Source organism: Pleurodeles waltl, chromosome 8, assembly GCF_031143425.1.
Source record: "Pleurodeles waltl isolate 20211129_DDA chromosome 8, aPleWal1.hap1.20221129, whole genome shotgun sequence".
NCBI lineage: Eukaryota > Metazoa > Chordata > Amphibia > Caudata > Salamandridae > Pleurodeles > Pleurodeles waltl.
The window spans coordinates 146,114,456-146,138,308 of record NC_090447.1 but is presented as its reverse complement, the minus strand read 5'-3'; the positions used below and the strand labels follow the sequence as shown (position 1 = coordinate 146,138,308).

Sequence of the window (23,853 nt, the reverse complement as noted above, 5' to 3'; positions counted from 1 at the left end):
CTCTGCTCTTATAGCTCTGTGTGCTTCCAGCTTCCCTGCATACATGTCTGGGTGGGTGATAGCTACACTTTGTGCGTTACCTCTATACAGCCACAAACACAGGAAGGTTAGGTCTGTCTGAGTACTCATCTGCATTCATCTTCATTCTGATGGCACTTCCTGGGCAGGAAGGGCGGGGGGGTTGACACTTACACCTGAATAGGCAGCGCCTTTCCCCACACAAAGGGCTGATTACTCCTACTGATAGTCAGGAGCCAGGGCTGAGGAAGAAAAGATACGTGTGCACTTCAAAGACCCTTCTTTGAAGTCACAGCCACTTCAAAGGATTATTTGGGTTTAAGTCCACTGTCTCCAACCCCCACCAAATCAGACACTTCTGGGCGTACAACTGGACTGTGCCAAGAGAACTGCTGTGCTTTACCAAGGACCATTACTCTACTGGACTGCTGCCCTGGAAGGACTTCTTTTCTGCTGTGCTGTCCTACTGCTCTCTGACCTTGTTGAGGGAGAGCCGGACTTTGCCTTTTACCCCAAAGTGATTTTCAGGTGCTTGCTGGCTTGCCTCCTGTTGCATGAGACTCCGGGATATCAAAGTCTCTACCCCTGCTCCTGTGCCTGGCTCACTGGAAGTGGACGCAGATACTTTCTCCAGGGAGACGCAACACATCACTTACTGCGAGAGGTAGAACTGACGCATCGCCGATGTTCCAGGAGTAGAACTGGCGCATTGCATTCGGAACCAGCACTTCGCTACTGCATCATCGCCACATCGAAACCACCACATCGCCGCCACTGCTGAAGGAAGATCGGCACATCCCTTCTCTGTTTAGAGAAACCTGGCACATTGGCTTTAGAGGCAATGTATCAACATTGCATCAGAACCACCACATAACCGCCACTCCTGAAGGAAGATCGACGGATCCCTTCACTTTATTGAGAATCACATTGGCTTTGGAACCGATATATCGCAGCACTGTCGATTCGCCTTCGGAACCGACACATCACTAGCACTGCCTGAGGAAAATTAACGCATCTCCTGTTTGCAACCAGGATCGCGTACTGTGTTCTCTGGGCCTGTGTGGCTCCTGTACCTGCCCTGCGCTCCATCTTGGTCGGTATGAGCTACTGGCTTTGCCCCAGTTCTCCACGACCTTAAGTAACCCCTAAAACCCTATTCACTTCTAGGCACTAGAACTCTTTTTATTCTAAAAATAAATAATTAATATCTCGACTTATACTAATTGGATTATTTGTTACCAGGGGCGTGGAATTTATTAAAATATCTACTTGTCCACGGGACAGGTTGCTTCTCAAATCTACTTGTCCTGTAAAAAGATCTACTTGTCCCTTTGGTGCCATGTAGTGTGGCGCCAAATTATGGCAGCAATCTCATTATGTAAGAGCTCTGATAATAGCCTCTCTGATTATGCCAGGGCTACTACCATAGTAGGGCTTGAATACTTGCAGTTTCAATCCCTACTGTAGCAATTTCCTTATTTTTCCACCTTTCTGCAGATCTGCATACTGGGGCTTCTCTCTAATATTTTCCCATAATAAGAAAGGTTGGACATTTACTCCTGACAATGGCAGAATTAGAACTTCTTCCAGGGTTGGGAAGAAAGTGGCTGGAGGGAAAATGAACTTGCAAATGCTCAATAGATTTTCACATGAGCAAATCTACACATGCGTATTTACCCATGCTAAAATACAGTTCACAAATATTTTATAGTGGTACGACATATACCATGGGTGCACTTTTGTGACTTTCTTTAAGAATTTGGGGCCACATGTAGGTAGGTTCAGATTTGCGACCCGCAAATTGCGAGTCCCAAATCCGAATGTAGGATGGTGTCCCTGACACAATCTGTGATTCGCAAGGGCTTCGCAAATGCACACCTCATGAATAATCATGAGGTGGGTCGCAATTTGCGACCCCCTTGCGAATGGCGGCCTCAAAGGGATGGTGGCCTGCTGGAGACAGCAGACCACCATATCTGTGACTGCTTTTCAATAAAGTAGTTTTTTTTTTTTTGTAATGCAGCCCGTTATCCTTAAAGGAAAACGAGATGCATTACAAAAACGTAAAATGAAACGTTTTCGTTTCATTTTTTCAGAGCAGGCAGTGGTCCTGTGGACCACTGCCTGCTCTGAAAAAATGTTTACAGTGACATTCACAATGGGGAAGGGGTCCCAAAGGGACCCCTTCCCTTTTGTGAAAGTGTTAGCACCCATTTGAAATGGGTGCAAACTGCGATTGGTTTGCGCCCGCGTTCGCAAAACAATCCTACATTGCACTGCGAGTCGCAATTAGGAAGGGAACACCCCTTCCTAATTGCGAGTCGCAAACCCGTTTTGCGATTCGGTATCCAGGTTACCGAATCGCAAAACTGGGTTTGTGCATCGCAATGTGCTGTTTGCACGTCGCAAACAGCGAAAGTCGCTGTTTGCGACATGCAAAAAGCTACCTACATGTGGGTCTTGGTCCCTAATTAGGTCTGGTGTTGAAGACATTTTGGGGGTTATTCTAACTTTGGAGGAGTGTTAATCCGTCCCAAAAGTGACGGTAAAGTGACGGATATACCACCAGCCGTATTACGAGTTCCATAGGATATAATGGACTCGTAATACGGCTGGTGGTAAATCCGTCACTTTTCCGTCACTTTTGGGACGGATTAACACCTCCTCCAAAGTTAGAATAACCCCCTTTGTTTTTATTAAACTTCTATTTCTCTCTCTTTCGGCTGGCTTTACTGTGAGTGATCGCATTCTTCTCTTCCACAAGGAGCATATTGGCACACAAAGTAGTTTTGTTCAGTGTCAGGAACTACAGTGGCAATCAGTGACGTAACGAAACTGGAGGGTGCCCCTTTGCAAAGAACATGGAGGAGCCCCCTCTCCAGACTCACTCAGGGCAGGTGCTGTGCTGAAGGGGCCCCCTGGAGGGCGGCTGCGGGCCTTTGTTATGCCACTGGTGGCAACGTGTGCTTTTAGAGTTCAAAAACGTTTTTTTCTTTTTTTTTGCCAGTGTTTGTTACAATGTTGAGGGCCTGGTAGCTCCCACAACAATAAAGTGTTACAAAAGCCATGTCAAAACAAGACACTCATTGATGAAACTAAAAGACTTATAAAGATATGTCAGATCAGTTGGCTTTGTCAGTGTTTGTTTATTTTCATGCTTCCCATAATCGTGTTGAAAATGGTTACACTGATTTTCCATTAGAAATATTTTTGGGAAATACTAGCATGCATCAAAACATTTTACTAAATGACACCTCATTTGCATCTAATCTAAGAGCATTCTGGGAGCATTATACTTAGCCTCATAGCCTAAACTTTTCAAACATGTATATACACGTTTTTTTTATTTGTACTGGAACCAACGTCAGTAGTGAAGTGTGACCTTAAAACATTTATTTACAGCACTCACCCTAATAATGAAGGTTTTCAAATAATGAACCATAAATACAAGTTCGAACAGCATTATCTTTTGGAAATACATTACCTCAACTGTAGAGAGTTCCAATCTCTGTAAACAGGCAGCCAAAGGGTTTGTGCTGCAGAGGGTTGGGCCTACTTGTCCCAAGGACAAAGTAAACATAAAAACTTGTTGCCCTTGACCCCAAACAAGATGTCCCGGGCGTCGGGCGATAGGAATTCCATCTATTTTTCTAAACACGTGTGTGTTGCACAAATACTTTACACAGTGCCTCTTTTGATAAACCTAACTGCTCTGTGCTAAGCTACCAGAGGGTGGAGCACAGGTTATCTTTTAGTGTGTATCTGACTTACCTTATTTGGACTGGGTGCATACCCCTGCCAACTAGAGAGCCCCATTTCCAACACTGTTCCAGGGAGATGGGGTCACCAGGACAGTTCCTGTTTGAGCAGGGCCCTGGGGCTGAGGTTCCTAGGGGCCAGAAGTCTGCTTCTAAAAAAAAATTCAAAATGATTTTTGATGCTCTTCCTAGGGGAATCTTGAAGAATCTGGGCAGAGCGTTAGGTGCTTTGTTCTTCACCTGGTTCCCCCGGGGGCCAGGTTTGTAATATGGATTTATCTGACCTCGTAGGGCCGATTTGCATGTTCCTTTAGCATTTCATTGCCAGCAGTAGCCCACAGGGGCATTTTCTTCAGGTCTTCTGGTCTCTGCAGAGCATTTCTTGGTGGGAGCTTGATTTCCCTGCTCCCTGCGCCTGTTGTCCTCTGCCTGGGCTCCTGGTGCTCTCTCCTGCTTTGGGGATGCCTTCCATAGCCCCTCCAAGGATAGCCGTACTCCCCATGTCTCATAGTCTCCTAGCGTCTTGAAGGGAACTTGTTTGTCTGTGGAGTAAAGGGCCAGTTCCCATAAGTCCCATGGGAACCATCCAATGTCCCTCAGCAGGTCCATTGCCTGAACTGTTCCTAAGGATACATAAAGGGTCCAGCGCCACTGGCCCTGGAGAGACCTATCCAAATCCTGGTGTCTAGCTAGAGTTAAAGACTTTAAGTACATCCATGCAGTGACATCAGGAGGATTCTCTATCCAGCTAGGCATTCTTTTGCCATCTTTGCTTCCTTGCCCAGTGTCTTCAAACGTTTTTTGCTTGTGCAAGTGTTCTTAAGTTGAGATGTAAAGTTCTAGTAGCTAGGCAAAGTTGGCCAGTGCTAGGGTGCCACATCATCACTCTACCCCGTAACAATTCTCCTGCACAGCATTCTGGGACATTTAAAGCTGGCGACTTCAAGTGAGCTATGAAGTTACCTTTCCCGGTAGCCTCAGCTCTGCCCCAACTAACACAGCTGCTTGATCCCTCCCGCCAAAATTTCAAAGGGGATTCCCTCCTGTGTTTGGCTCCAGAGGTCTGGCCTTTCTCCTTGGTTTCCATAGGCTTGGTCTTTCCCAGACCACGTGCATTTGGAGGAGTCTCTTAGCAGATGCAGATTGCCTCCTTGTTCCTTCCTTTACCTGAAACTGGTTCAAGCACTGTTAATTGCTCTATTGAGTAGAGTGACCTTTAATCCTCCTATTCCCTAGCAGAGTAGTTAACGTCCCCTGGGTTTAAAGACCTCGAATCTGATTACGAATGAGCCATGGAAATAAGAACATTCTTAAATTGCCATAAGGAGCACAGTCATCACAAAAGTGACAATGGATCTGCACTCTGTGTACATGTTTACACTAAGATTAATACCTCACTGGACCATTTAGGTCTAAATGGGGCAAAACTGTCCTCTTGTGCTGATTTTGCCTCTAATGTGTAAGCACCACAGACCTACACTATAAATGCCCAGACACGTTACAAGACCTACCCTAGGTCAGCACCAAATACTGGAGGGTCCTTTCTGCAACATGCTACCTGTCCGTAAATACTGGGCTGCGCAAACCGGTACTCTCACACTTGAAGCCCACACACCTGTGCTCACATGTTCGCATGTAACCAGCACAAACCCTTTTACCTCTTACAGTGGCCTTATCTTAAAAAGCATACAGTGGCAGTTAAAATTGTCGGTCCATTTCCATAGAATTTACTGTGAGTGAGATTTGGGTAGTGAGTCACACTCACAGAAAAAGTCTAAAATCCAGGGTGATTAAAGCGCTACGAGGCCGTTGGCAGTTGGGCGCTATATAAATCTTTATAACATAACATAACATAACATAAATGAACAGGACCAATTTCCTAGCAATCCCGTCAGTTTAGGGCCTAGCTTCATATGGTGGGATGAGACTGCATGTTTTAACACAGAGGAACTACTGCTTTAGTTCTAACAGTAGGGCTAGCAGGAGTACCAGTACTTTAGCATCCTTCCACTACAAACATCCAAAGACGAGCCTAAATGTCCCCTTTTTATTTGCCATGCCTCAAACTTGTCTGTATATATGGATTTGAAGGTGTGAGGTCACGAGCCTTGGTCTGCGGTCCCCTGGGTCATCTTTCCTGTTTGCTGTATGTTATTTCTAGGGTTTCTTGTTTTCAGTTTAAATCGATAATAAATGATAAAACATCATCAAATTAAATATTTGCTTTTCAGTAGACAGGAAAACACCAGATTTTGCTGTACTTTTCTTGCTTTGAGAACCTGTGTTTTCAAACAGTGTAAGAGTTCCCCTTACTTCTAAGCTCTTTTTTTGTGCTGAGTGCCCCCACTATGACCCACATAGGCCGTATGCTTATATGACCATTCACAAGCCCTCTCCCTGACCCACCTCCCCCAAGACATCAGTACATACTTGATTTGAATTTGTAAACATGGCTGACACCTGAGCAGTGTGTTAGTCTCCTTCACTGAGACTGTTACAGAATTTTGCTTTCTCAGACCTCTGATATCAGGTTTGAGACAACAAAGATCACTGTGCACACAGATGCCTCTAGAATCAATGTCATTATCGTGTGAAAAGAATGCCTTTATGTGTCACATAGGGATCAGAGGCTATATCATGCAGATCTTCAGTGCCCATATGCAGGGCGAGAAAGGGATTGTGCTCCAGATTTAATGAAACTGTGCTGTTTAACACACATATATCAAATCAGAATTCCTACAGTGTAGTCTATTAGCTGTAGATAGTAGAACATCGCTGCTTTGTGTTTCCTAGTATTTGCTGCAGACAGTGTAATTTCGGGAAAACAGGTACATATACACATTCTGAGTGAAGGCACGAATATAAGATGTGTTTATGATACAGCCCCAGGAGTACCAAGTTCAACTTTCATTCCTGCTTCTTCCAATTAAGCTTTGAACTTTTGGTGCTGAAGCAAGGCTTTGCAGGTTGCACAATCACTTGTACAAACCCGTGTGACTGCATTTAATGGAAACATTTAAATTTGCCTTTTTTGTTTCTCCCAAGGAGGAAAATGCTCTTCAACAGTGCACTCAGCACAGCATCCAAAATAAAGTCTCTTGTTCACTTCTCGCACATGCCTGGCTGGAACACAGTCCCACTGCTTTCAGATACGTAAAGGCCACAAGATTGGTTAAAATCGGTGATAAGATGTCCTTGTTATGACTTTCAAATAAACGCAAAATCCCATCGAGATATCCCACGAATGCTAAATAAACTTAAGTCACTGTGAACTTCACAAGCAAATGGCCAAAGGCGTCCTGCAGGTCATAAAGATTCTTTACTACCTCAGCTGCTCCTTCTTAAAGCAGCACAGCTTACTGTCACTAACAGCTAACAGTATGCATATCATGGGCCAGATGTATGAATCTGGCCCAGTGCGATTCGGTAATTGCGATTTTTAAGAAATCGCAATTACCGAATCGCAAAGGGCCATGTATCACATTTGCGATTCGGTAATTGCGATTTCTTAAAAATCACAAATGCAATTACCGAATCGCAAATTGCGATACTGGCCCCATTCGCAGCTATGGGCCTGTTGGCCCATAGCTGCGAATTTTTTGCATCTTCGCAAATTGCGATTTCTGAAACAGAAATCGCAATTTGGGAAAAGCAAAGGGCCAGGGTGCTGGGGGCCTAAGGTCCCCTCTCCTGCACCCCATTTTTTTTTTTTCCACATGTAAAGTACACACATGCCAAAAGGGCATGTGTGCTTTACATATCAAATTTAAAAATGCAGTTTTACTGCATTTTTTAATTTTGCTCCAGGTTACCACCTGGTTGCAGGTCATGGTATTTTGCACTTGCAAAATACCATTCTGTGAAAAATCGCAATTTGCGATTTTTTGGCAGAATTGCAGTGCGACCTGGATTTTGCGAATCGCAAATTGCGATTCGCAAAATCCAGGTCGCAACGCAGAAAATCGCAATTTTTGCGATTTTCTGTTTTTGGTCTGCGAATGCATTTGATGCATTGCAGACCCTGATTTTGCACTCTCAAACGGCCGATTTCGCTGTTTGCGAGTGCAAAATCAGATGATACATTTGGCCCTAAATCTCCCCTTTCTCCCCTTTGACCTGGCAGAGCAGGAATGGGTCCAGAACAGATTGTCTTTTTCTTGGTGTCACAAGACAAAGAACAGGGCAGTGTGATACTGGCTTGCAACAACATACCACTAGCCACCTTACAGCATATACCACTTGCTCTAAACAGAAAATCTTCATTCAGGTGATCTTCACCATTTGCCTAAATAGTCCAGCAGAAGGAAAGTGTATTAAATGTCCACTATAAACCTTTTATCTACTGCATTCAAATCCTACTGAGGTGTAAACATATCTCCATCCATACGCCTTTGACATAGGGTGAGACTGAGAATAGGAAAATAAGCCAGATAACGAGACAAACATTCAAAAGTTATTTGAAAGAGCAAATTCAAGGAAAGGGTGCAGAGAAAGGAGGTCTGAGCTAGAAAGAAGAGAGGAATATTTGACAATACATATGAAAATGGAAGGAAGAGAATAAAAACAAATTTCTTTATAAGCCCTGAACATCCACTCTCCTCTGAATGTGTGCAGAGCAAAATAAAACAAGCATTTGCAATGGGTGTTGTGTTTGCTCATGTTGGAGCTGTTAGCGTTGCAAACTCCTAACAGGACTTTTCTTGCCACATAAACTGAAAATGAAAAGTAAAACAGTTTCACATAAGCGAGCCAATGGCCGCCATCAGCACAAAGTAGACACTCAAAAGAAAATAGAAGTTTGCTCTCAGTGAAACGTATCAGGTAAAGTGCAATTATCCATGTAACCGCAAAAGTGCAAATATCCGTGTAACAGGGTCGATGTCATGCAAAGCGCTTGACTACTGCCCAGCGAGATCGTGCTGCGAATGAATTAAAGAGAAAAAGTAGTCAAGAAACCATACCGAAAAAAAGGAGCCTCGTATGTTTTCGGCACGTAGTACTTTATGCTTATGGCAACATCTCTGCACATGTCACTGGGTTTTTGCCTGCCAAAAAAAACTCCTTAGTGAATTTCTGGCTGGTTTAACTTGAGAAATGTGGTCCTAAACCTAGGGTCCTACATCTTCTAGTACTACTGTGATATATTTCCATAGGGAATTCGCTTCACACGCCCCCAAAGTATAACACCACTCTGCTAAAAAACCTTTATTTGATGCAGAGTCTACAAATTCATCTATTTTTCTTTTAGACCTGGTGTTCTCTACATAACACTTAGCGTCATTGAGGTATTTTGGCCAAATTCAGCTATAAATGTTTGGTGTCCAAAACTCCTGAATTTTCCATTTCATTCCTCTTTGCAATAAACATTACATTTATTGTTAAATGAAATTCGTGTAGGAATTATCTAATAATCCTCTTTGGCCTTCTTAAATCACGTCTCTGACTCTCCCAAGAGTCACAGTTGCACTGAGACTAGGTCATAAGCAAGAGTAGTTTTACTAATACCTTCCCTGGCATTCCCAGGCCTCTCTTACGTGACAGACCATCTGTATATCCTATTGCTGGTTTAACATATGGGGTCCTGACAATAGCATACCCTGCCCATAGTTGACTATGCCCGCTTCTCTCTTTATGCCTTTTCTTAATCTACACCTTCAGTTTTATATTCAACAGCTAAATAATATCCCCAGGCCTTTATTGTACTCCGTGAAATGTCCTTCTCCCTGTTGGTCTGACACAGTAGCCTATTTACTTTTCTTCGACTCCTAAACCTAAGGGTGACTATTCTCGCACAGCCTCTTGCACCACCGACATCAAGCGCACTATGTGCTTCTTGCACATTTATTCATAGTAATGTGCTACGCCTTTCAAAGCCATGGAACACTTAGTTCACTGTTTGCTGCCCCTCCTGGTCCAGCGAGGCACATACCTAGGCACCACGTGAGTACCTGACTCTAATATGGGCCTTTTGTACACCTGGTGACAGAAATGCCTCTTGACATCTGCTCTTCACTGGGGACCCTAGATTGTTCATTTCCAGTCCTCACGTACATGCTTTAATCCCTACCTGTGGTTTGCATTAGCTCAAAGCTAGCATCAAACCAGTAATACACCTGCCAGTGAACCACCTGCCTACCTCTGTGTGCATGAGCCTCCAAAAAACTCACCCTTATACCTAATTACTAAAACCAAGATTATAATCGATTAAAACAAACTCTAAGCCTTTTTGAATTTGAGAAAACCTAAAATGTATACATAACAAATGCCTATAGGATGACCTATCATTTGGGTAAATGATGTTTGTGTTTCTTTGTGAACTAGACTCACTTTATATAAAAGTCAATCGTTGTACCAGTGAGAGCTTGAGAACCATTTATGTCAGAAAATGCGTCCATTTTGTGCTGTCAAAGTAGCAAAACTCCCTAGTGACTGCATCCCATACATGGACCCATCTGCCAAAGTGGACCCTTGTTTCCACAGCGCTTTCTGTGACATTACTTCTGGTTCCTATGTGATGCATTCTTCCATGGAGCACAGATGACAAGTGGAATGTCAGCTAGGGAATGAGGACTATGAGTGGAAGACTGACAGACACCAACAGATTGGGGTGACTGTCCTTGCCCTCATCTTATTTTCAGTACCTCATGAACAGATTGCACAGAAACCATCCACTTACCTATCTAGAATGAGCTACTCGGCTGTGCTGCAGAAGAACCGCTAAATATTGATGCACAGGATCAACAGCAACTCAGCACAGCTTAGCGGGGAAAGACAACAATAAACAAAACAAACTTAACATAGGCAGCATGATTCTGTAAAGCCAAATCACAAAACAAAGGACAAGGCAAAGCTAGTAGGGGTGTAGAAAGAGGCTGAAGAAGAGGCCCCCTGGACCTGCTATGACACGTCTTTCAGCAGTCAGACAAATGCAACCACTGCAGCAGCAAGCGGAGACCTCTCTTGCCACCTGAAGACTCGCAACTGGGACTTGGTGTTGGAATTTGGGAATTTGACAAGCTCATAAATTCCCTCTAGACCCTCACATTTTAGCTCTGGCTAGTTGCTCTTTTTGGAGAACATTCTGCACCATGTGCCATACATTGCTGTCCCTGTAGCATCTGGAAAGAGCAAGCCAGCAAAAATCACAGTTACTTTCAGGTGCCCATTTTTATGCCTAAAGTAAGCCTTGTGCTGTCTTGATCCAAGTAGGTAGTTTTCTGCTGAGACAACTCATTGGTGATCAAGCTCATCTCTACAGTCCACTGTCAGTTAAATGTTTTTTCTTTTCTTTTACGATAACAACTGTGGCAGATGATCTTGCCAGAGTAGTTGACTGGAGCATTTGTCTGCCTTGATTAGCCAGCTAACTTGAAAATAATTTAAGAATCCTGCATATACTTTTATACCCCAGAGGTAAACGATGAGGAACTTTTAAGCAGTTGGAGTGGAGGTACGACTTCAGATATTGTCTGATCTATGGCTGGTTTTCATACCAGGGCTTAGTAATCTGACTAACCCTTGGCCAGTGGCCGGCTCTTTGCATTGCTTTCTTGATAGCCTTATACATGTAATATATATATTTTTCAGTCAAGTGAAAGTCAATGATTGTGTGGTGGTGGAGGGATGCAGTACCCCCTTCCCTGACTGCTGTCAATTTCCCCCCTACAGAGGGGATTGGTGCGCAAGACATTAGGTTGAAATTTTTCAGGGAGTGGGATAAAGTATGGAGAGGACAGGAAGTGTGGTTAGCAGTTAAAATTGACAGTAAAAATTAACAAACATGGCACAGTACGCTTTATTTCGTTCCAGACATGTGCTAGTTTCTGCTCTATACCTATTGAAAGGGTAGTCATTTAGTAGCTCCCTTTGCAGGATCCTGATTTGGGTTTGTAATGTGCTAAACTCTAGCCCTAGGCCACATAAGGTTCAAATAGAAGAACTAATTTAAAACCTGACATCTCATGTCTTCAAGAAACCCATATCATATTTAATCATTTTGCTTTCCTATAGGTAAGTCGTGGGGTGCTTTTTTCTGCTACTATGCAATTGTTTTCTTGAAACGGACTGACAGTGCTGGTATGATGGTGGTATACTTGGCAATGGTTTCATAAGTTAAACATCAAGGGATGCTGGCTAATGCAAGTATAAGATTTAATTACCTTCTTACCGTCAGTCGTATTAGTGCCATAACTTGTGCACATATTTTAATAGAAAGATTCAGGTGCATTGAGATGAAAAGGCATGCTGTGTGCCCTTTGTTTTACACATAGAATTTGGGGTTTACATTTTTGAGTGTTGTTGGAATGAATGAATGATCTTGGATCAATTCCCTACTTGGTTTCAGGCATACTGAAAAAATCAAGTTGGCTCTGGAAAATTCTGTAAGTCCCTAGCCTGGGTATTGTCACTTGTTGCTCTCTAATCATAGCCTCATGCTGTGTATTCACTGCCTCTGTAAAGTTGACTCTGATCAATTGTCAGCTAGATTTCAGAGGTGAGTGAGCTGCTGTACAATGTTGGCCTAGGAGGTCTGAACTTTTTGAAAATCACATTGGTTTCAGGGTTTTCTGGCTGTTATTATGAGTGGTCACATGTCCTGCATTAAATCTTTCAACATACCATGAATTGCAGCAGCTTAGTTTTCAGAATCTGTGGGTCCTGACAGTACTATAGGATTGTGGTTGTCCACAATACTTTAAGGCTCTGAAATAGTTTGGATCAGAATCAGGAGCTGAGTTTATCAGCTGAACAGTTTTTGATTAAGTTGATGAGGAGGAGAGTGTTGTTTGCTGCTTGGACTATTTTTAAATCTGGTAAAAATCCTATGAGGTGGTTGCAGATATGTTGTTTGTGACATTCACTTAATAGGTTTTCTAGTTACTGTCACCCATCCAACAATATTGTGATCCACGTCCATGCCATTCTTATGGTTCACAGTTTACTGGTCCCAATCAGTAGTTTTTTTTGGTCTCGCCCTCATATCAGGTGCTGTGCTGCATGACATATTGTTTACAATTCAGTGGGCTTACAACCCATCCACAGCATACCATTAGTTGTTTTCGTTGTCACTGGCATTTGCAGTCTTTCAATTGCTTGGATCCTGTAGGCTTGTCTTAGATCCTCCTTGGAGCATGGACCAAATCCATCTGTTCTTCTCCGTATTTTTGTAATACACTATTTTTTAATAATTTATAAGCAGTTCAGTATTATTGCTGGATGTTCAGTGTGCTTTCCTACTTTTAACATAGGCATATGGCTTCTTATTTATGTTGCTTTCGCCCTATCTGCCATCTTTATTGACACTTTAGTTACTTACACCCACAACTGTACTACTATGTGTCACTGTACTCCACACTACTCCAATCTATGACACTTTACTCTGTGCTACTCCGCTCTGTCACTTTACACCACTCTGCTCCACCCTCCACCCTGCACTATGCCACTCCACACAATGCCACTCTACTCTACTCCATTCTGCCACTGTACTTTCCACCACTGTGCTCAACGCCACTACACTCTGTGCCACTCCATTCTGGGCCACTCCATGCAACTCTACTCCACGCCACTCCACTCTATGCCACTCACTCCACACAATGCACTTTAAAGCACTCTATACCACTCCGCTGTACTCAGTGCCACTCCACGCCACTCTACTGTACACTACTCTACTCTATGCCACACCACTCCACGCTACACTGTTCTCCTCTGTAGCACTCTACTCTACTTTACACCACGCTACTCCACTCTACACCACACCACACCACTCCACTCTATGCCACAGTACATTGCACCACTCCATTCTATGTCACTCGATTCCTTTCTAAGCTACTCCATTCCACTCTATGCCACTCTACTCCACGCTACTCTACTCTATACCACTCTACTGTACAGCACTTCACAGTCAGTATGCCACTCCACTCTACCCCAATCTGTGCCACACTCCTCTATGACATGCTCCTCTATGCCATGCCACTAACTTTTAGCCATACTGAACAACAGGTCTGCTGCTGTACAACATGGCTAAAAGACAATTGCAAAAACAATAGCTCTCACTTAAGAGAGGACCATTGGCTTTGCCAATGCTTGTTTATTTATGCTATTTGCCACCTTCACATCACAGTGAATAACCTGTGTTCTCACGGCAACTATGCATATGAAGGCGATGCTGGAAATAGAACTGGTTTGTGGGCTGCACAGTGATGGTGCCTGCAAGATGCAGGTCTCTCAGTTAATGCCTAAGCCTGCATCCAAACAGCCACACACAGCTATGACGTCAGCATTCTGTCCCAATTTATCAATAGGATCCATTATCTGCAAAGCCTCTGGAATTATTTAGTTTTTTTGACAGTTGCATAGGTAATTCATTCATCCCTTTTAGAACTGGTAGAGAAACTGACCCTAGAGATCAGAAAGCAGCAGCCTTTCTAAGAGACAGCCACTAATCTGCAAAAAAAACAGCCATCTCCACCAACCAAAGAATCTGGGAGGAGGGATGGGGGTGAGTGCAGCAGGTTTAGAAGAAGTGGTGGGCCTCTAATCGATTGAGGGGTATTTTGAGCCGTCCCTCAATCCACATAGCCATCAAGCAAATAACATGTCATGGTTGCAGAATATTTATTATGTTTGCGGAAATGGTGGGCTTGTTTCAGGGGTGGCAGCCACCTTCATGCTGAATTTCCACTTGATAAACGTTGTAAACAATCTTGAATTATTCTATAATTAATGCATTTTATATCTTCCTCTACGAAAAGTCCGCCTGAATTGGGCAAATAGCATTATAATCATAAATGTAATGATGTTTAAAGTATGTTCATATAAAAGAAGTAATACTTTAACGTCCCTGCTTAAACATGCCACTTTAAGCGGTCAGCGCCGCGTGACACCAAATCTATAATGACTACTACATTTCTAATACTAGCCAATTTTATGGCTTATGATTGGCTCCCCAAATTCTCATCTTTCTATTTCCTCAAGCCCTATCAGAACACATTTGTATTTTAGGTTTATTCAGGAGCTTTTTTTGTTTGAGGTAAATTGTATTTGTGATTTGTATTATATTTCCTCGTTGTAGAATTCCCTTTTATAAAATGACACTTTGAGGCACAGGTCCCACAAACGTGCCTTTTTTACAAAAGATTCATCTTCAGTTGAAGGCAAAGGGACGCTTTCTATACATATTTCTTCCAAATGTAATGGTGGCCGCATACCCCCTTCTACATTGTGATAATGGCGGCGGGCCTCAAAGCACCTGTAGCCAGGCTTGGGGACAGATTTAGATTTCAGTGTACGGGTTGATATCCCGTCCGCCGAAATCTAAACCCCATTGTTTCCTATGGGATTTAGATTTCGGCAAACGTGCTATCCGTCACCGTTGTGACAGAGTAACCCCTCCGCCAATATCTAAATCAGGACTATAATCGTAGACCTCTGCCTTTTGAGTGATTTCAATGGACAGGACGTGTGCCCAGAGTTAGAACACTGCGTATACAGGCATTTTGTTTAGTGCCACAGTCTCTTTCAAAAAAATTTGTGTGATTCCTAGAACAGTGGAAAAGCAGCCTGTGAAATGGCCCCCTGGAATGTTTTTTGTATGGTCTGTGTTCTTGCACAATGGACAGTTCCATTCTTGCAGCTGTAACCCGATACAAAATAGTGTAATGAACGTGCTCATATCGTTTTGGTAAATCGATAGTATGAAAGTGTTGCATCATTGTAAATTTACGATTCTTTTGTCCAAGGAAATAACCATTCAGCAGATAATGGCTCATCTGGACTCTATTAGAAAAGATATGGTTATCCTTGAAAAAAGTGAATTTTCAACACTCCGAGCAGAAAACGAGGTATGAACGAAAAATTCATTAATAAAAGAGCCGTTTATTGTCATAGTTTTGTAATAAAAAATTGTTTAAGGTTTCTGTTTATATGTATGGAATATGTAGTTTGTGCAAAACATAACCAGTGATCTTTCAACATGTTGTGCTTGTGAAAGCATCCTGCCTCTTTTAAGGCAACCCTCCTCTTTTATGTCCGATTTGTAAAAACGTGGTTTCTTCTAATCTCCTCCCCCCAAGTAGGCGTTTGATCTCAGCAAGTAGGTTTAGTGCCCCCAAAACTGGATAATGGCCTTCCCTCTTCAAACCCTGAGTGGGTATAAATGGTCTAAATCAATCAATTACTTTTAAATCAAGCAATGACAAACTCAAAAGTCTTGCTTCTTTTTTTTTTTTTTATAACTGAAAGTGCTTTTTCATGATATATATATATATATATATATATATATATATATATATATATATATATATATATCCATGGGGGCAGGGAGGGAAGTGCACAGAGCACTTCCCTCCGTCTGCATGTATGTTTGGCCGGCTGTCTTCAGCTGGCCAAACGCACATGCGCACAAAGGCTCTCTCTACTTGGCACTGTGTTGCCGAGTTGGAGAGAGCAAGCCCAGGTTCCCAGTCTACTTTGGAGTGCCCATCTAGGGCGCTCCAGCCAATCATTCCTGCTGGTTCCTGAAGGTTTCATTAAGTGCATTGCTTGTCAGTTGTCATAACTCTCCAAGCACACCTTCATGACACAAATATAGGCCAAATGTCCTTATGTGCCCAAGGGCAACCCGGATGTTGCTGATGGTGCATGAATTCAGAATTTGGCCATTGCAGCACACCAGTGCCATGGAGAACTGGTGTGTGGTGCCATGCTATTTTCTTGGCAGTTGGACTCCTTTTTCTTGTGGCACAAGCCACATATTCATTCTCTTCGATCAATGCAGTAGCTATTTGCCAGAAAGGAAGATACACACTGTATGTCATGACTGCCATTTACATTAAATGAATAGCCGAATGTCAGTGACTGTTGATTGATCAAATTGAGCATGCCAGTTACAGCACCCAAGAGCTGAGTCGGGCTAAACTTTTGCCTCACGTCTATGTGTCTAGGCAGACATAAAACCAGCTGGCTAATAATTGATATGAATTACCAGAGACATAAAGAGAATTTTATTTAAAGGGTGCCAGGGGTTACAAGGTTTAGTACAGAGTAGACAGAGAGAAATTAGGGAGACGACATAGAAAAGCTAGATAAATAATAATAATGGAACAATTGTCTGCAGGCAATCAGCAGTACATTTACTTCAAGTCAGTGTATGAAACGTTTATATGATTATCAGTGACGAGGATCATTTCCTTGGGGGAGATGGGACATTGCTTTTGTAGCTCCAGGTTGCTATGAGTTGGGCTTCAAACGAGATGAGAAATTGCATAAAGTCGTAAAGATTTTACAAGCCTGGCGAGACAAAGACATTGGATCAGATGAGAAAGAAGTTTTCCCAATGTGGTATTTGCAATTGGAGAAAGGGGCAAGCCTTGGGTATTATGTAAGAGTGTTCCATATTCTGTAGAGGAAAATAATCTGGGCAGCATGCTGTAAGTGTACTTTCACGTTGGATTCGAATATCTGATGGAATGGGCCAGTTTTATATGAGCAGGGAGAGCTTTCTAAATGTTCATGGCATTGCAGAGAATGATGATTTAAAAGTGATCTTTTTCTGAAGTACACTGTCCTAAGAAGTAATAGAGATTGGCTTACTAGTACTCTGGATTTTCCTAATAACTCAGGTTTCTGAGAGTTGTTTGGAAGAGTCTTAGCCAGTGCCTTTAGAGGTGAGGCTAGCTACGTCATAGGTAGAATTAGATTCACCTAGAAGCATGTTCAGGGAATCGAGAAAGGGTGCTATTCTGTCAAAAGTTCTAGGGTCTGGGGAAGCTGACAGCAGAGCATAAATTTGTTTTGAGGAGAGGTAAATGTGGGAAATCCAGTGAGTAGTGCATTACCCTACACAAAATGTAATACAACTTGAGTTGGACAGCAGACTTGACATTTTTTTTAGGGATAAAGGGTTTGATGTTGTGCAAATACCGTATTTGAAATGTAACATTCCTGGAGAGTTCATTGGCGTGAAAGATGAGATTTCTCTAGCATAATACAGAACGATTTGACTCAAGTCACTCAAGATGATGACAGCCTTTAATTTTTCATTCCATTCCTGCAGTTGACCCTGTGAGTTGTTGGTATGGGAGAAAGAGAGAGAAACTCTATTTAATAAGGATTAAGCTTGAGTTTTATGTAGGATGTCCTGGAGCCAATATGGGAGAGGCAGGACACGAATGAGTCAGCCTGGTGTCATCAGGATACTTTTGGTAGGTGGTAGATGATTTTGAGAAAATTGTACCTAGTTCGTCCTAATGGTTGAAGACTGGGGAGACAAGTATGGAGTCCGGAAGGACCCCAGATAGGGGCAGCTGTTAGTGTTGATATGAAATTGCCTATTTCAATGCATTGGTTTTGTTCCTCAGATGAGATTTAAATCATGCCTTCGATACCCATCCTGATACTGAGAGTATGGATAATAATGTTATGGTAGATGTTTTCCAAGGATGCTGAGAGATTAAGAAGTAGGGCCATACACGTTTTGGTCTAGTCAAATATCCAAAGGCTTCATAGATGATTAGGAGAGTTGATAATTCCCTAATATGAATAGCATCCATTGTTTCTATTAAGAAAGGGTAGGTGTTGGTTAATGGCCCTCTCAGAAGGGCCACCCCAAACTTTTTGCCTTCCTCCTTTTCTTTTTCTGACCTCATTTTTGTTGGCTTTAAGACCCTGGGACGTTTACCACTGCTAACCAGTGCTAAAGTGTGTGTGCTCTCTCCCTAAAACATGGTAACATTGACTCATACCCAATTGGTCTATTTAATTTATTTGTAAGTCCTACTAAAATGCACTGCATGTGCCCAAGGCCTGTAAATTGAATGCTACTAGTGGGCCTGCAGCACTAATTGTGCCACCTGCATAAGTAGCCCCTTAACCACGTCTTAGGCCTGCCATTGCAGGGCCTGTGTGTGCAGTTTACTTCCAATTCGACTTGGCATTTAAAACTACTTGCCAATCCTTAAACTCCCCTTTTATTACATATGCGAGCCTCTAGGGTAGGCCGTAGGCAGCCCACAAGGGCAGAGTGCAATGTAAGTAAAAGGCAGGACATGTACTGGTAAGTTCTACAAGTCCTGGTGGTGAAAAACTCTCAAAGTCGTTTTACACTATTGTGAAGCCTGCTCCTCTAATAGGCCAGCATTGGAAATTCCCTTATATACTTTTAAGTGATCATTTCTGATCTGAAAGGAGTGGCATTGTCATGTTTGGTATGGTAGGAATGGTAGTGAGTAGGCCTTCTTACTGGTGAAGCTAGATTTAACATTACCATTTTAGAAATGCCACTTTTAAAAAGTAAGCGTTTCTCTGGAATTACTGCTCTCTATCCCTTACAGCCTGTTTCCAATCCATGTCTGGTCTGGGCTGGTTGACAGCTTCCCTTGTGCATTCCACCCAGACAGCCATAAACAAAGGACACTCAGCTGCATTGCATCCATCTGCATACTGATGGGTGTTCCTGGGCTGGAAGGGTGGAGGGGCTCTCACTTACATTTCTAAGGCTAGTGGCCTGACCCCTCAGAAGGAACTGATAACCCCCTACAGATCTCAAGGCAGACACGACTGGGTTGAAAGGAGAACTGGTGCACTTCAAAACCACTCTTTGAAGTCTCCTTCACTTCAGAGGCACATTTGAGTATGTATACTGGGTCTGTGACCCGGTAAAATCAGACACTTTTAGACCTACAACTGGACTCATCTGGTAGGACTGCTCTCCTGCTTGTTGCCCTGCTGCTCTCTGACCCTGCTGGAAGGACTTTGCCTTCCTCCACATGTGACCTCCAGGGGCTTCTCAGCTTGCCTCCTGTTAAGAAGTCTCAGGGCCATCAAAGACTTCACCTTAGAGAGTAAATCCATTGCGCTGGAAAAATCGATGCAACGCCTGCAGAATCGACACAGCACCTGTCCTGCAGCTGAAAAACCAACGCAGCGCCTGCAGAATCGACTCAGCACCTGTTTCATTACCACAGCACATGTGGATTTTCCACGTATCATCCTGGGGCGTGAATTTATCATCAAACCCTGCACCGCAGTAAAGAACTAAGGCTGCGTGCCCGGAAATTGAAGCATCACTTTGCCTGCATCACTTTATTTTCTGATGCCTGCGACCCACAGCGTCTTTATGTTTTACTCATTCCCTGGTACTTTGTGCTAAAGAGATACATCCATTGACTTAATTAAACCTCTAAAAAGTGATATCTTGACTTGTGCATATTGGATTTTGGTTGTTTTGGTCTTGTTTTTTAAGATAAATACTATCTATGTTTCTAAACTGGTGTGGAGTACTTTTTGTGGTTGTTTCATTGTTACTGTATGAGTTATTGCACAAATACTTTACACATTGCCTTTTAAGTTAAGGCTGCCTGCTTTGTGCCAAGCTACCAGAGGGTGAACACAGGATAATTTAGGTTGTATTGTGACTTAACAGTAGGCTGTAACAGGTCTGTATTTTCCAAAGGTATCCGGTTCAGCATTATGTTCTTTCATTAGTGGCAGGGCATCGCCACTTTAAGATTCTCACTGGGAAGGGGATTTGCTCAAGAGGGGTGTCTGAAGTGAATCATTAATTGGGGCTGCCCCAATCAACACCCCTGTTAGGTCACAATTAATTTCTAAGAGAATCCCTCCTCAGCCCCTAGTAGCTATGGCTCTAGTAGCCTGTAGTCCCCCTGAGAAGTCTGTCCCGAGTTCAAACAACACCAAACTGCATCAACATTAAAAACACAACACAATACAAATCATTTGAAAAGTCAAGAACATTTTAACAGGCAAAAATGATCAATATTGTATAAGTGTAACAGTAGATATGGATTTTTATTTTTTTATGGTAAACATGTCAAGAAAGTATCTTATTTACAATACAATCATTTAAACAAATCCAGATTGCATTTGTATAGGCAGCAACTATTATGAATGTCACTAAATCATGAGCTAGAGTATCAGTCAGATTGAATACTTATAAAGCTAGCTACCAAATTGTCCTCACTAGTTCCTTCCAGTGTCTGCTCAGCTCTGTACTCCATTACTTAGCACTGCGCCTCAGTCCCTGTCTTCAAGCAGGAATGCCAGACAGATCTTCCTTTTAGGTGAATGACACCTAACCTGAGGCATTTTTTCTTCTCCATCCAGGGCTAGATGGTCTGCAAGTCTAACCTTCTTCTTGAGCCTAAAATGAAGCACACTCCACGGGTAATATTCAGCAGAAAGTTCATTAGAACCCATGAAGCAAATGCAGATTACATATTAGTAGTTTGTTCTTCCTGTTTTACTGCAGAAAATTTGAAGAATTTCATTAGCCACGTCAAACATTGCTTTGTGGTTTCTATGAATGGGCAGTTTATGCATTGTTGCTCAGGGGGGCTTATTCTGCCATGTTGTTTTCCATTACTTCAGTCAAAAATTTGCCCAACCCTTTTTAGAGATTCTAATCCCAACCATTAAGTATCACTGGAGTTCGGTTGTGTTTTCTGCTACCAGAAGACATGTCGAGACAGAGGGTGATGAGGATGATGGAGGAGAAAGTGTCAACAGCTCTAATATTTAGGAGCATCTTGCAAGTATAAGAACCAGAACTCATCCCCCACCTCCTTCCAGTATTCACGGAACATGCAGCCCCTTTTGTAGGGGAGAGAGTGCAACGACTAAGGGTTAGGTTGAATCACTAAGCCTTAGGTTGCATCACATGGTGCATTTGTACTTTCTGTGGTTGAGCAGGGGCCAGGCTTCCTCTTGTGCCTTACAACATCTTCGGCTCATTATCCTCATCTCGACTCTCTGGAAAGTCTCTTGGAAATGCAAGAAGTCTGGATCCTGACCAATACAAATATTTCCCCTAGATGAGCATATTACAGACTTGTTCAGTCACTTTTTTTAAGTGAATTGGAGTAATACATTTCTCTATACCTTCTGGATTGTTAATTTATTCCACCAACAAGCCCATCAAAATTGAAATTTTGTCCCATGTTGCCATTCACATTAGTGGCACATACGTCCACATCCCCGTCTAGGTAACCCAAAAGAGGACCCCTGCATGGGGATTTCTGTGCAAATATAACCATTTGGTTTGAGCTTCAGTGCTAACACAGGTTTACCAATGAGATGGTGTTCAGGGGTGGTTGCTAAGGATCCACGATTTCAGCGTTCTGGGCTGCAGATTCACTTCATTTTTTTTCTTCTCATCTGACATAGGAAAATGGTCTTTTACTTGTAGGTTGTATATATTACATCGTATGGATGAAAATTAAAACATTTGGATGCGTCCGTGGTGGGTGGCCCCACAGGTTCCACACGTGTTAAGTTTGTAATTTGCTACTACGTTTTTTTGTGCAAAGACTGCTCCAGTGTGTGCTGTTCTACAAATACAACACCCTGTGAAATTCTAGGAGTCGGACTAAAGACTGGAGGTACAACAGTCACTGAGGAGAGTAATGTGTACTTTATACAACTGTGTGACAAAGTCTACATGTTTCAGCACAGTTAACCACACAGTGATACATTGAGTTGATTAATTATTGATGCTTTGTCAACTGTTCTTGTAAATAACGTTCCAACAGGGATGTGTACAGCTTGAAAAATACAGTTGTATTTATCTCTTTTGTATTATATACTTATGTACACAGCCCTATTCTAAACGTATGTTCTGAATATTCATGTACTTGGCAGTCGCGGCTCGCAGGGGCTACAGGGGGCGGGCGGCTCTGTCATCTCCACACGAGGCCAAGTCTGCCCTGCGGCCAATCATGACTGGATTGACTGGAAGCCTGTGCCTGCTGTCTTAAGCCCAGCAACACAGTGCCGAGCTAGAGAGCGCATACTGTGCATGTGTGTTTGGCCAGCCTGAGATGTCCGGCCAAACATACATGCGGACTGAGGGGAGTGCACAGTGCACTCCCCTCTGTGCTCGCCATCCCACATGCCCTGCCCCTTAAACAAGAAAAGGATAATAAACTTAGTTTATTACCCTTTCCTTGTTAAAGGATTTGCAGCAGTTGCTGCTGGTGGGGGGGGGGTTAGGGGGAGGGCAACGCTCCTCGGTCGTACTGGAGGAACATACTTGGTATGAAGTAAAATGTTTGTAAAATCTAAAGGAAACCCAAAGGCATGGTTTCTTTGATAGTTTTAATAAATTGCAGATAAACTAACGTATTGTAAAACAATCTTTTCTTCCTAGAAAATGAAAATAGAATTGGACCAGGTCAAGCTGCAGCTTACGGTAAATTGACATTGCATGCGTGTCTGCCAATAAAAATAAAAAAATAATTTTTGAAAAACATGAATAGTAAATACATTTCTCTGTTTTGAAGAGTGAAGCAAATAAAATCAGAGCGGATACCAAACTGGACATTAACCTTGAAAGAAGCAGATTGACAGACATGGTAATTATTTGATGTGCTCTTAGTTGCTTTGTTGAGTATTTGTAGCAGATTTTGCTATTGAGGCATAGGTGTTATTTCGGTGTATTTCATCTTATTGCTAATGTTATTTGTCATTTTAGCTTGTGTATCGTGTCAGTTATAAAATAAATAGCACAATGGCAACAACATGCCAGGATCATCATCTAACAGCATAGTTGTGAAATAAACCTGACGATTGTATTAATCTTTCATAAATGTTTCATACGTATACTCTTTGCATGGCACCACGGTAGGGAAGAGGGCACAACCACTAGGGGTTAGGGTTAAACACTAAGCCAGTGGTTCCCAACATTTAGACTTCCGTGGACCCCCACTTTATCATTACTGGAAGCCGGGCACCCGCGCTGAATCATTAGTGGAATCAGGGGACCCCCCACGGAGTCATTACTGAAAACTGTGTACCTAATCTGTTAACAATATTTAATTTTCTAAGCAATCTTGGACCCCCTCAGGAGGCTTTGTGGACCCCCAGGGGTCCCCGGACCTCAGGTTGGGAACTAAGCCTTAGGTTGCATCACATGATGTATTTGTACTTTCTCTGGTTGAGCTGTGGTTCAGGCTTCCTCTTGTGCCTTACAACATCTTCGACTCATTATCCTAGTGTCCTAGTTATTGTCTGATAAACATACTATCTCCTTAAAAATTGTATACAAAAATATAACCCAAATATA

General features: G+C 42.7%; 1 protein-coding gene across 1 annotated transcript in view; it reads left to right on the top strand.

Moving 5' to 3' along the window:
* Nucleotides 1–23,853, top strand: part of CCDC90B (coiled-coil domain containing 90B) — a 66,016-nt gene that overhangs the window by 21,897 nt on the left and 20,266 nt on the right. The window contains exons 4-6 of the mRNA XM_069203946.1: nt 15,515–15,616; nt 22,939–22,980; nt 23,072–23,143. Of these exons, the coding sequence (XP_069060047.1) occupies nt 15,515–15,616; nt 22,939–22,980; nt 23,072–23,143 (216 nt within the window). The remainder of the gene's footprint in view (nt 1–15,514; nt 15,617–22,938; nt 22,981–23,071; nt 23,144–23,853) is intronic.